General features: G+C 44.8%; 1 protein-coding gene across 4 annotated transcripts in view; it reads left to right on the top strand.

Moving 5' to 3' along the window:
• Positions 1 to 405: 405 nt before the first annotated feature.
• SLC43A2 (solute carrier family 43 member 2) overlaps positions 406 to 14,071 on the top strand; it is a 39,423-nt gene continuing 25,757 nt past the window's right edge. For 2 of the 4 annotated variants that reach the window (XM_026656539.1, XM_026656540.1), the window contains exons 1-4: positions 406 to 588; positions 10,808 to 11,012; positions 12,318 to 12,373; positions 13,421 to 13,497. In XM_026656539.1, the coding sequence (XP_026512324.1) occupies positions 429 to 588; positions 10,808 to 11,012; positions 12,318 to 12,373; positions 13,421 to 13,497 (498 nt within the window). In that variant the 5' untranslated portion in view covers positions 406 to 428. Of the gene's footprint in view, positions 589 to 8,298; positions 8,437 to 10,807; positions 11,013 to 12,317; positions 12,374 to 13,420; positions 13,498 to 14,071 lie in introns of those variants that run through there. The other 2 variants (XM_024194384.1, XM_026656541.1) reach the window with 2 other exon arrangements.

Raw genomic sequence — 14,071 nt, forward strand, 5'->3', positions numbered from 1 at the left:
GGCAGTGGGAGACATCTCCTACTGTGGTTTCACCCAGGCTGTGCTTTCATACCTGCTGTTCATCAGGTAGAACGGACGCAGCGCTGAACACTCCCCTGGAGTGCAATATACGCAGTAGAGAGACCATAACGCCAGGTTCAAGTGCATGTGTGCTCCCTTCCCTCCTGGGCTGCTTGACATTGACTCTCTGAATTTCATTCTGCAGAGCTTAGTTTTACGCCTCAGTGGCTTCTATTTAGCATGTAGTTTTGCACATCTGTCAGAGCAGATATCTGTACTTGAATTCTGTTCCATGTAGCCCCTACTTGCAAGTAGCAGCCATGAATATCTAATTCTATAAATATTGACACATGGGGATGAACTTAAGAGTCCTGTTTTCAATTTGTTACAGGTTTAGATACTAGAGAAATAAGTCCTCACGTGTTGCAATGGCTCCCACACTTGCTACTGCGCATCGGCGGCGCTGGTGGATGGCATGCACAGCTGTTGTAGAGAATCTTCTCTTCTCTGCTGTTCTTCTGGGCTGGGCATCACTGCTCATCATGCTGAAATCCGAAGGATTTTACTCCTACCTATGTCATGAACCAGGTAAGGAAGAAGTCTGGGGGCTGTTCACATGAATTCAGCTGAGTCTGTTGTTCTGGAGATTTGACTGTGATGTATGTCAGGGTTGGGGCATGGCAAAGAAGCTCGCAGTCTGTGTGTGCTGGTGTGAAGAGCGCCTATGTGATTAGGGTTGATGCACTGATCAGACCTGGAGGAATGCATTCTCCCTCCCTAGATTCTCTTGGAGACTTGCTGACATAACATTTGTATATAATATCTTTGGTGTGTCATGTGCTTTGCAGAGAGAGTGAAGATTGGGCCTTGTCCTGAGGATCTTACAGTCTAGGCAAACACAAGACTCCTAAGCTTTCCTATACTGTCTTTCCTCTACCTTGCCTCTCTAGCTGGGGTCTTGCTGATCTTTCAAAGAGAACGTTCAGATATGCTGTTGATTAGCGTTTATGGAAAGAGGTGGGTGTGGAGAAGGAGTGTGACAAAACAGGGAAGATGCTCTAGGTGTACAAGAGAAGCTCAGGGCTGCTTATGGTATGAGACAAAAGGGGATGGAGGAAAGCAGAGCTGGTGGGGTGCAGCACATGAGCAGGAGAGTCTGGGGAAAAGTCATCGGGCCCACCTTTAACTACACCCTCTCTTGCCCACACATCCAGGCTTTGGCCAAATCCTGCTACTTCTCCCTTCACAGTGTTTCTGAGATCTGTCCTATTTCTTTCTGTCCAACTAGTAGGAATGTTCATCTAGACCACCTCCGCCTCTCCCCACAGTTACTGTAACCTCTCACCATTGGTCTCCCTGGGTGCATCTACACAGCCCTTGACAGTTAGTCTTAGAGCCCTGGTCAATAGACTTGGGTTTGGGTCATGCTAAAAATAGCTGTGTAGACATTGTGGCTCGACTCTTGAGATCATCCCACTCCCTAGGCTTCAGAGTCTGAGCTCCAGCCCGAGCTGCAACCTCTACACAGCTATTTTTAGTGTGTCAGCCCGAGCCCCACAAGCTTGAGTCTGTCAACCTGGGCTCTGAGACTTTCCGCTGTGGGCTGCCACTCACTGTGTACATGTATCCCAAAATGCTGATGCCACCCCCTACAGTCCATTCAGAATGCTGCTACTGAGACCATCTTCCTTGCCCAGCACTCTGACCATTTTGCGTGCACACCTTTGATCCTTCTACTGGCTCCCCCTGCTTCACTGCATCAAGTTCCTGTCTGTTATCCTCACCTCTGAGTACTTTCACTGCTCCCTACTACTTCTCTCTTGTCTTGTATAGCATCACCTGCTCCGCCAGGAGTGCCAATCTCTGGTGAAGGGAAGTGATGAGCCAAGAACTACTCTGTAGCTGCCCCTGTTCTATGGGGAGGATGCTAGCTGGATTATCAAATGTGATGGAGGAATATGGGAGATGAGATTGGGAGTGGAGAGGAGAGGTGCCCCTAGTCTGAGCAAGGAGGGGTTTGTGAGCTGAGGATCAGCAGAGGGAATGGGAGGATGGCCTTCACTTTGGAGAGTTCTCTTCTGAGAAACTTGACAAGATCTTGGGCTGAAAGAGAAATGGGCAAAGGAGGTGGCACAAGTTTGAGGAGCAGCAGTGCTGTGATGGGGATTGTAGATGTGTGGAGCCAGTCAGGGAGGGGAGGGAACTGGTTGATGAGGCAAATGGCAGAACTGAAAGAGGAAAAAACAAACTTTAATGCACATGTTAAGCAGCATCCTTGGAGTCTCTCCAGAGATGATTTGGCCATGCATGAATCAGGGAAGCTGATGTGGGGCAGAGTCAGGGCTGGGGGTTGTTGGGATGAATGGAGTAGTGGGGGGGGCAGGAGAAGAGGAGGTGAAGGTGAGTATGGAGAAGAGGGAGTCTCTATCAGGATCGGGGCTGAGAGCAGCAGAGAAGTCTGAGCTGGTTGACTGGTGGTTGTGGAAGGAATATGGTCTGGGGGGAGTGAACAAAACTTAGGGAAGAGGTGACTGTGAGAGTGGATGGCTGAAGGACCCTCCTGTCCTAAACTAACAACATACAGCAATGCTACACCCTAAACATCTGCCTCTTTCACCCTAGCTTGGCTGCACTACAATGCTGGCTAAAATGTTTCATTTCATGTACTATATACATTATGATTGTAAAATGCTGCAAGATGTCCTAGTCTTACAGTTTTGTGTGTTGCATTTTTCCTGCCATCTAGTCTAAAACTTATAACCATTAATAACCTCTGTAACTGTGCAGATTAAGAGAACAAAGGTAGTAAAATACCATCCTGCATGACAATCTGATTACCTGTAGTGGGTGGGAAGGAATTCACATATACAGTTGGTTAGGTTCATTCAGGGTAGCTTGACTGACTTCTTTTTGGAGTATCTAGCATTTACCAGCTTAAGAGGCAGGGTACTGAACTAGCCCATGGTCTGATCCATCACATCCGATACTTACACCTTATGGCCCTGACTGAAACAATTTATCTCCCTCCTTCATGTGCTGTTAGGTGGTTATCACAGTTGTGTGATAGTATAGGAAGCTGTGCGAATAAAGCTCTGTTTATTCATGCTTCTCACCCCAGCTGTTGCTTATCTGGGATATTTATGTTCCTACCTCCATTTGTTAGGTGACACCGCTAAGGGTGTGTCTACACTAAAATTAAATGCCCATGGCTGGCCTGTCAGCTGACTCAGATTTGCAGGATTCGAGCTATGGGGCTGTTTAATTGCATTCAGGCTCCTTCAGCTGACATGGGCCAGCTGTGGGTGTTTAATTGTGGTGTAGACATGAGCCCTTTCATTATTTACAGAGGGATAGCTCAGTGGTTTGAGCATTGGCCTGCTAAACCCAGGGTTGTGAGTTCAATCCTTGAGGGGGCCATTTAGGGATCTGGGGCAAAAATCTGTCTGGGGATTGGTCCTGCTTTGAGTGGGGTTGGACTAGATAACCTCCTGAGGTCCCTTCCAACCTTGACATTCTATGATTCTATGTTTTCCATGGTACTTCCCTGTGCACAAGGTATAAAGAGTTAATTGCCAATTAGCCATTCACTTTTTTTTTTTTAAATCCACCATCCAGTTCTTCTAAGCTTCCTGGGTTGAGTTAATTATTCTAGAAAATTCCATTTTATATGATCATGAAAGACAGCAGGTGGTATTGCAAGTATTCTCTCAGCTGTCTGTGCCGGTGAGTTGAGGCTCAGCAGATCTACATGGAATAACCTAGTTAACTTCTCCAGAGTTCCACCTCTTTAAACAGAAACATTGGATTTTTATCCTTTCCCCTGCATCAGGCTCCTCACGAGCTGGAGCTGGGATGGGATGTACTTTAGTTTTGTAATTCATGCAGTCTAACCTCTTCCCCAAGAATAGCCACTCTCCAACCCTTCCCCAAATTAGCCAGGACCCAACTTTATTGTGAGCCCCAAGTAATCCTTTTTGATTTTTTTTTTCTTTTTTTCATCTTCTGCCCATCCTGCCCTTCTCCCCCCCCCCCCCCCCCCCAAATTCCTCCCAACTCAGTGATATTCTAACATACTTTCTGTCATGACAGTTTTCCGTACCATAGAAATTGCCAGACTAGTTTAAAACAATGGTCCACCTAGTCTGGTCTCCAAGAGTGGCCAATGCCAGATGTTTCAGAGGAAGGTGTTAAACCTCCATCCTGGACAATGATGAAATAGCTTGCTCACAGGAGAAGTTTTTTCCTCACCTTATCAATAGTTAAATCCTGCCTCAGTGCATAAGCCATATCTTTTATATAACTACTATCTAATATAACTAGATGTTCTCTTTATCTGTATAAATGTCTGATCCTTTTAGAATTCTGCTAAATTCTTGGCCTTAATATCTCGTGGCAGTGAGTTCCATAGACCAATTATGATCCATGCTCTTTCTTTCTCTCTCTCCCTCTTTCCACCCTCTTCTATCCTAGGAATTCTTTATTCTGATGCCTATAATCACAACTACTAAATGGGGGAAAGATGTATAAGCTCAAAGGCAAGTAGGTTCCCAAAGATCTTGTTTGGTTTTTGGTCACTCCCAGACTCCCCTATAATTTTCCTTCAGTTTCCCTGTGTGATAGGAACTATGCTACAGTGATGGATACTGTTATAAGAGCCTCAATAGATAGGCAGATGAGAGAGGTGGGCTGAATTCAAGTCTAAGCTCATTGATTGATTTAACTGGCGTTATGCGGTGTAGGTGACCCCTTTCCCCAGCACTACCCAGTAATATTTACAACCAGTAGCCCTTTCCAGGATAGTTAGAGATAAATGGAAGAGGGATTTCTAGCTAAAGATTGGCAGGGGAATGAAATTTATAACTTTTAACCTTTGAACATTTGTCATTCAGACTCTGCTGCTCACACGTGTCTATTGCATAGAAAATTTCCTAATTAGCTAAAGATTACTAGCAGGGCTTTCCCTCTCATCAGCAAAAACTCTGTTCCTTGTGATCCCTTCAGACTAAGAGAGTTAGACCTTGTCCCCTTTGCAGCCTCGTTTCTGGAGATTTCAACATCAGTCCTGAAAGGGGCTGTAATTCAGAAAAAGGCTGGTGTTTTTCATAGCAGAAATCCTTCCAGGTATGATATAGATCTCCATTCAGATGCTCTGCCAAGGGGGAGACTATGGATTCCTTGGTAGCTTTATTTTAAAAAGGAAAATGGGGAGGAATTCCTGAAAAAGTAAGAGAATCAAAGTAACAAACTATTTAGGCCAGGTCTACACTATAAACTTGCATCAATATAACCGTCACTCAGGGCTGTGAAAAATCCACACCCCTGAGTAACACAGTTATACCAGACCAGTGTAGACAGCACTGTGTCGACAGGAGGGCTTCTTCCATTGACGTAGCTACTGTCTCTTATGGAGGTGGATTAACTCTGACAGGAGAGTTTCTCCCACCGGCAGAGTAGTCGTATCTTCACTGAAGCACTACAGCGATGCAGCTGTGCTGGTGCAGCTGTGCAGCATGTTAAGTGTAGAACTGCCTTAGGAAAGAGTTCTGTGATGAGGTGGGGGAGTGGAGGACTCCTGTCCTGGGCTAGATGCCATCCTTGGGCACTTTCTGGGAAGTGCATTTAGACTAAACTGGCTGGGAATCTGATAGTGACACTTTGCTCCACTTTTAATTTTACTATTAATTGCCCTTCAAAACTATTTGAACTTGCCCTTTCCCCATTGACTGACTGCTGATTCTGCACACTCTATCTGGACGTGCAGCCTTTACTGGCAATTACTGGGGACTCTGAAGCCTGATGTGTTCAGGGCCATAACTTGCTGCATTTTTTTCTGATACGAGTTGGGAGGCTGATGTCCAAGGTCTTTTCAAGGTATATTATAAAGTCCTTGAAGTTGGCAATCTGCTCACAAGGAGCAGAGATAAAGAGCTAGTTAGACAAAGGGTTGCTGAGATAGGGTTGCAGGATACCAAAAAGCTGATTTTTATAAAGTAGTAATTGAATTACAGCTTGAGGGGTCTGTAATACAAAAAAGTAGAAGGAAAATGTTGCCTGTTAACTCATGTTTGGCATTTAGCACTAAACTAAAGCTGTGGAGCCCATGACAGTGAGGGTGTCTCTACACTGCAAAGGAAAACCTGCGGCTGGCCTGTGACCGCCAACTTGAGCTCAGGCTGCAGGGTTGTTTTATTGCTGTGTAGGCTTCCAGGCTCGGGCTGGAGCTTTGGCTATGGGACCTGCAAGGTGGGAGGGTGCCAGAGCTCAGGCTTCAGCCCAGAGCCTGGTCATCTACACAACAATGAAACAGCCCCACCGTCCAACCCCCATGAGCCAGCACAGGTCGGCCTCAGGTCTCTAGTTGCTGTGTATGCATACCCACAATCTGCAGCCATGAGTGGCTCTTACAAATCACACAGTTTGAAGTGACCTATTTGTGGAAAGGCCAGACATGTGACTCTGTGATCATTAATTGAATAAACATGGTAAATGTTCGATTTGTGTGGCAATGTTCTGTTTTTATTGTTAAAGCACTTGTTACTGAAATCACAGTGCTCTGGAGAAGGTGTTGGTACCACCTAACTGTCTCAGCAACACAAGATCATACTGGGGGGTTGGGGGGGGGGTGGGAGGGAGTTTTTAAAATTTAACTTTGAAAGTCTGAATGTCCAGGTGGAGGGAAATTCCATCAACTGGAACTTCATCATAATGGTATAATCAGACAGAATGCACGGTATGGGTTGGAACACAAACTAAATTTAGGGTGTAACACATCAAATACTAAAAAGATAAGCCAAATTCTTATGGGCATAGGAAACCCGTGTATTGCAAGTCAGTTGTTCACCCATACACAGCCCCTTCACTCTAGTTTTCTATATGCGGTGTCTGAGAAATCAAAGAAAATATGGGAAGCAAAAAACGGAAATGAGAGATGGTTGGGCACCTGACGTGTTTATAAGTATGTGTTGCAAAAGAAATCTCAGATTAGAAAGTCTGCATGTGTTGGAACCCTCCATCTCCCAGCTGTTCTTGTCTTTTCTCCCTGCCTCCAGTTCTCCTCCTCTTCCCCCCCCCCCCCCTGAGAATTCTAGACTAGGTTGCTTGAATCTTTCCTGACCCAAAAGATTTGAGATGGCAGTTACCATTGTTAGGAGGGCCAAGTTCATCCCTGGTGTACTGTTTGCTTAGGATGCATAGAAGTCAGCAAAGGGCAGTTAATGAATGACCTTCTTATGGAATACTTAACTTTTGGTCTAGGAAACCACATGCTAGTGTTTTTTTTTTTTTTTTTTTTTTTTTTTTTTTTGTGGTGGGAAGGGGCATGCAGGTACAGAAACGACCAAATTCTGATGGGCACTGCAGGGCTTTTGTTGCACCTGAGTTCTCTCATCCTTGAAGAGTTTAAATAATTTGAGCTGGTTCTTAGGCTGTGAGGCTGCTAACTGTTGTTCTGCAGCTAGTATTGGAGGTTCTGTAAATGGAATAACTGTTGGCTGCAATGAGTCATCTCATTATTGCTGATACTAGCTAGTTGTTTCTGTTTAACAAGGATCTGAAACTGCTCTAGCGTGTAGCAGAGTTCAGGCCACATCTCTGTTCTGATTTACTCAACTGTAGCTTCCTGCACTTCATGCTCAGGAACACCCTAAAATGTTTGTTACAAATGGGATCTGGCTGAAGAATTCAGAAAGGATGGTGATGTCAGACCAGAGAACCCTTCTTCTCTGTAGAGTCTCACAAGAGATCGAGACTAGCACTGTGATAGTGCCACACAATGGTCTACATCAGGATGTGAGCTGTGTATGAGTGAGAATTGGAGTATTTGCTGTAGCCAGGTACCTAAAAGTAGATATCCAGGTTCTATTCAGGGTAATCTCATCCTAGCTCCTTGTCATGTGATGTTGCTAATTCCTATCTGTTGACTGAGTGTGAGAGTTCGCAGGGGTACAGTGCATCTGGGGCTCTCATTATTCAATTTACTCTCCCAAATGGAAAGCCTTCAGATTGACATGCATACACTGTATACACTCATCTATTTTGTGTGTGTGTAGGAAACCATTGAAAGAGTCAGGGAATAACAAGGGGCAGAGCCCCTAGTTAAACAACTTTGATTTTACTTTGTTGGGTTTTCTTTCATTGCTCTGGGCAATTCCTATTTTTCTGCAATAAGGTGGTGTCTTAGTTTCTACATGGTACCATCAACAGGGTCTTCCTCTGAGACGGACACAAAACCAGATGATTTACCGAGACACAAATTGAAGTGAAGCACCCCTGCTCCCGAACATTTCTGGATGAGTGACCTGCACAGAGTCCGTTTAATCTCAGCGGGATTCTGGCCACTGTTTCCAAGACTGCCCCACATTGCTGCCCTTCTTGTGTCTGCCCTTCACGCTTGTGTCCCTCTCATTGGAGTGCATGATGAGGATCCGTGTTGTAAGGGTAAACACTAATAACATTACAACAACAATGAATGAACCATCCTTAAAGTATTGCCTGTTCTGTTTTCTTTTTCTCCTGAGGAGAGCTCCCTGACTGTTTGTTTGACACACACAATCAAAAGTTATAAGGCCAGTGTTTCTCCCACCCTCCCTCCTAGCCCACAACTAAGCACTCCAGCTGTCTTAATAGAGTGCTGACCCAGGGAATTCATTTCTGTTTTGTCTAATTCTTGTTTGTCTGAGTTTAACCTTTCACCCACATCTGTTTCCTATGGCCTTATCTCTGCGAATAGCCCAAAGCGTTGAGGCTCTGGGTGAAGTGACCCCTTTGTATCCCTTGCCTCCCTCACAGGAGTGTTGTAAGGCTTACAGTTTATAAAATACCATGAGATGCAGGAGATGGGAGTCTGGTAGGACTTGGAGCCGGTCTGCAGTATTTGCACCAAATCTGAAAATCTTTTGTGACGAACACCTCAAATGAGGGGGTGATTTCTTTGCATCAGATGTGGTGAGATTGCTGCTGGAGCACTGTGATTACTTCTCCATTCTGCACTTGTAGAATGGATGCTGATAGGGCCAAAAACACACAATGGGTCACGTGGACAAAGGAACTGGACATGAAGACGTGGAAAACAGGCAACAGAGGGGGGACAGGATAAAGGTTTATAAATATTGGCATGAATAACAAAGGGGAAGAAATAGGTCAAACTTGTTGTTCCTTGCCAGGGGAAGCCTGAGACCCCATTAGTGAAAGTGCTAATGAGAGAACCTAGATGAAAAAAGGTAGAAAGACTCCAATACTTCTGGGGGGGTATGTGGAGCACCTGTGCTTGTATATTAGGTATGTGCATGTAGAAGGCACTTTCCCAGTCACCAAATATGGTGTCACTGAGTATCTGTAGGTATTTGAAACCTGGAGGGTAGAGCAGAGTTTATTTCCAGTTGATACAAAGCTGGGAGTAATCAGGTTGGCAGATGGAACTAAAACCATAGCTCAGCCTTATAGAATTAGTTTGAACTCAATAACTACATTCTCTAAAGCTATAGAGGTTCTGGTAAGAGGGAAATATTCTAAAGCCTGACTTGCAGGGTTGCCGGGCAGTGGGACCACTAGGATTAGAGAGAATGATGAAAGACCTAGATTTGGTAATGCTGAACAAAAAGGCAAATGTCATATTCGGCTGTCTCTCACACAAGATGATTCCTTTTTTCTTGGCGCTGTTTAGATCTCACTTAAGTAATGAGTTCAGTTTTGGGCACCATTCTCATATATACTCATGCATAAAAAAATCTCTAAACTTGTGTATGTTAAACTTTGTCAGCTGTATTTGGCAATATTTACTATCATTAAAACAGTTTGTTATTAAATACCATAGAAAAGTTCTATATGACATTGATTTTCTCCAGCTGGGGAAAGACCAAGTCCCTTGTCATGCCAACAAAGCTTACTTGACTTGAAAATTGATCCTGCCAGAAAATAGAAATATATAGAAGGAGTGCATCAGCAATTTATGTTAATGAAAATGAATGCAGCCCGCTTTCTTTTTAGAACTTTCTGGGAAGTTGTTGCAAGAGAATGAAAGAGCTGACAAGAGGCAGTGAAACTACTAATGTAAACAGAGATGAGCTTATGTTGAACTCCTTTTCAAACTGCCCTGATTCCATAGTTGCCATTTTGTGCAAGATAAATAACAAACTTCATTCTATAGGGGAGTTTGCAGCTGGCGTTCTTCACCTGAAGGCGCAAAAAAAAAAATCAAGAAAGAAATATGATCAATGTTTTGGACAATACAATTTGGGAGTTAAGAGAATTGAAATTTTAAGTCTGGGGAAAGGAGAACTATCTACAGGTATATAGAGAACCCAGATGAGCCATCCTTCCCTGTCATCCAGGGAGCTTGGAAGGTTCATAACTAGAAGAACAATTGGGGCAATGGAATAAGTGGTCTTGGAGGCTGTTGAATCACCATCTTGGAGAGTCAGTCCTAAAACTAGAGATTCATCTATTAGGACTAGGTGCTGTTCTTAAACTGCTCCTATCACAGTGCAGGGAGTTGAGGTGACATAGCTCATCTGAATGTCAGGCTTTCAAATGATTGTTCTAGACTAAGGGCAATCATTGTCTACACAGTGACTAGAACAAATTGTATGGGTTGTAATTCACACCTCTGGTAATCTTGGTGCAAATCTGTGTGTGCACACCTTTATTCTGGATTAAGATTGGTAAATTGTGTATCTAGGCAATTGTGATCTGTGACTTTTGTTGCAACAGCCTGTGTGCAGGGCTGTTCTACCTGCCCCTCTTTTTGTAACTGGGTTTAATGTGCTGTCTTCCTCACTACACTAGAACGTTTCTCTTTTATCCCATATAGAGAATTTTACCACCAGCTCTGCACATGGCAACAGGACAGAGCAGGAAGCTGTGATTCGGATCAATGGGTGGCTCATCTGCCCGGAGCAGGATGAAATGCTGAACCTGGCTTTTACCGTTGGATCCTTCTTGCTGAGTGCAATCACTCTGCCTCTTGGGATTGTCATGGACAAATATGGCCCTCGCAAACTGCGTCTGCTTGGCAGGTTGGTGTCATGAAGCCTACCAACTGTTTCAAAACTCAAAGTTAATTTTGAGCCAGAGGTTATGCTTAGTCCTCAGTTCAATAGTTTATGGCAAGCAGTTCATTCTACTCAGGTTCTAGTTTCATGCCTATCACCAGGGGATCTCATCATCTCCATGGTATCTGACCACTATTGTTGTCTTTGTAAAATGGATACCCGGGGGGGGAAAAGCCTGTCTGCTGTTGGACTGGACTGGAAATCTCCCAGAGCTCCATCAGCCATGAACAGGGTAGGGTTGAGGCTGACAGGTGAACTCCTTTAAATCTCCCTATAAGGAGAAGGGGATGGGATTTGCATCCATGTTCCTAGAGTCTCTGACTTCTGAATTCCCTGGGAAACGAGGTTCTGGGGGGACAGCAGAACTATTCCACTGTGTCAGTAGGGATGGGAGTCAAGCTGATACTAAGTCAATGCCCCACCATGGTGCTAGTGGCACAGTACTGCTGAAGGTGCTATATTACCCAAGAAAACAAGGTCTGTCTTGCTTGTGGTTACTAAATTATCCCATCCCACATGACTTGCAAGAACTGGATGTTACCCCATTTACTCCAGAGTTAATTGCGTATTTCCTGTCTAAAGCTTCCCTTGTGCTTTCAAGTGGCAAAGGAATATATCACTTCCTGTCTCAAATTACCATGTGGAGTTGGTATTAACAGTTGCTGTGATAGAATGCAGGGGAGAAGTGGTTTATTGGGTAACTGGGTTCCAGACTGTCTAGATCTGTAAATATTCTAACTATGTGAATTGCACCTGGAACTGAGCCAGTACCATGTGCTAAGCACTGAGGGGCAGGTATTTGTGCTCATTGACCTGCCTCACGTGGGAGGTGGGCAGGTGAAGGCTCTGAATGCTCTTCATACAAACTGCTGCTTTACAGTAAACCAGCCTGGAGGTGACTGAAGTCTGGATAGATGTGAGTAGGGCCATGTCATAGGGGAAGGTGGTTGCAGTCTCCTTGTCATATGCAGATGATGGGACACTGACACTGCCTGAAAATTCAGAACCTGTTAGGACCTCAAGTTTGAGTTTTGCATTGGGAAGGGTTGACTCTTCAATACCCATAGAAGGTACATGAAGAACTTTCACCTATTACTCTAGATTTTTGTCTCCAAACCATGAGCATCCCTTCCATCTTATCCAGATTCTGCTTCAGCCAATTAACTCTCAAAGTCTCCGCCTTAGCCAGGCACTGAGACTGCGGAGACAGTGTAACTTATCTATAGTCGGCTTTCTTACATGTAGTTAAAGGCTTCAATTCTGTTTCAGTGCCTGCTTCGCTGTGTCCTGTGTGATGATTGCATATGGAGCTAGTAACCCAAATTGTAAGTACTGAGCTCTGTGGACTCTATTGAAAGGGCCTTGGGGTTGTTACACTTTTGAAAGGTTCAGCTAGTAACTGGGTGCTGTAGTGTGCAGAGAACGCTAAAATAAGGGCACATACTCTGATTATAGTGTCCTCAGCGAGCTAAAGAGATCACCCCCAAGAAGTACAGCACAAACTTTGCTTATTGCCTACTGGGAGGGTGCAGTGGCTCAAAGGCAGGCCCAGCTATGGGAATGCAGCCAGAGTCCCATACTACAAGAATCCTGTGAGCAAAAAGTTCAAAAAAACTGCCGCCTGCTTTGTATCCCGTATAAAGTATAATAATCTTGCACTGCAGACCAGGCCTGCCAGTGACAAGTGAGATATAGAGCCCCATGGTGTGTTGAGGGGGCATTAAGCTTGGTCTCCAGAGGGAAGATTTTTGGGTGTGCTGCTTGTACAGTCCCTTGCTTAGCAGTATCAAAGGTGGCTCTGAGGCAGCTGTCTCTTTCCCAGCTTCACTCTTTTGCCAGAGTGAAGGTGCCTCAGCAGTGGTGAGCTCACAGTGAGAAATTTAAGAACAAAAGTTGAAAGGTTCCTAAAGAATTAAGAGGTGGGCAGTAACCAGTGCTGACTGTTCAAAGCTTCCCCAGCCCCAGGATAAATATAGCCGTATCCTCTAGCTGAGATAGTGAGGTGGTCCCTGGAGCCCAGTTCTAAAAAGTAAATTTTTCTTTTGAGACCAATGCTGACCAGTGAGACAGTTCAGAGGGGCGGGAGGAGAAGAGACCTTGGACTCCCACACATCCCAGAGAAAAACTAGTGTCCATGGCTCTGCAAACTGATGCCCACAATGAATTCTGATTCTCCTAGTTACCTGAATGTCTTTCCCTGTGACCTTGGCTTAGAATGAACAGTGTGGAGCTAGAATGAGCCAGTTTGGAAGGAATCTTTCATTCTGTGCAGGGCATTGGCTCAGTCCTTGCCAAAATTCTACTTGTTGGAACCAGGATTTTTGGGGACACTGTGATTCCATCCAGTAAATGCTCTTGTTTTTCCACTGCAGCACTGTCAGTGCTGATCTTCATCTCACTGTCTCTGAATGGCTTTGGTGGAATGTGCATGACCTTTACCTCACTTACGGTAAGTGAAGAGAGTTATTACGTGAGCAATTGTGAATCTGCCCTCCCTTCACTTATCCTCTTTGGCCTCCACCCCACAACTCTTTGCAAGGCCCCATCTATAGGGAATAGGGAGATCTTATTTCCCCCTTATCTAGCTCAGTGGTTCTCAAACTTTTGTATTGGTGACCGCTTTCACACAGAGAGCCCCCCCACCCTTATAAATTAAAAACACATTTAAGCTGGAGGCAAAACGGGGTTTGGAGGTGAAGGGTAACCGCTTGTGACCCCCATGTAATAACCTTAAAACCCCCTGAGGGGTCACGACCCCAGTTTGAGAACCCCTGATCTAGCTGGTGAGCTGAACTGGCAGGAAGTTGCCAAGTGAATCCTTCGTTTGCTGAGTTGAACAGATTCATGCTCACCTATATTTTGATACGAATGGGGTAGTTGGTCTATGACTCTTCTATTTGAAAAGCTTGATATTGGATGGTTAGCCCAGGGCTCACCTGTCCCTTACCAGTGGGGATAGTTGGTGAGAGGGAAGCGAAGGCTCTTTTCCGTCCTTTGAGCCAGATTCTGCATTAACTTACACA

Source organism: Terrapene carolina, unplaced genomic scaffold (genome assembly GCF_002925995.2).
Source record: "Terrapene carolina triunguis isolate 2854851 unplaced genomic scaffold, T_m_triunguis-2.0 Scaffold231, whole genome shotgun sequence".
Lineage (NCBI taxonomy): Eukaryota > Metazoa > Chordata > Testudines > Emydidae > Terrapene > Terrapene triunguis.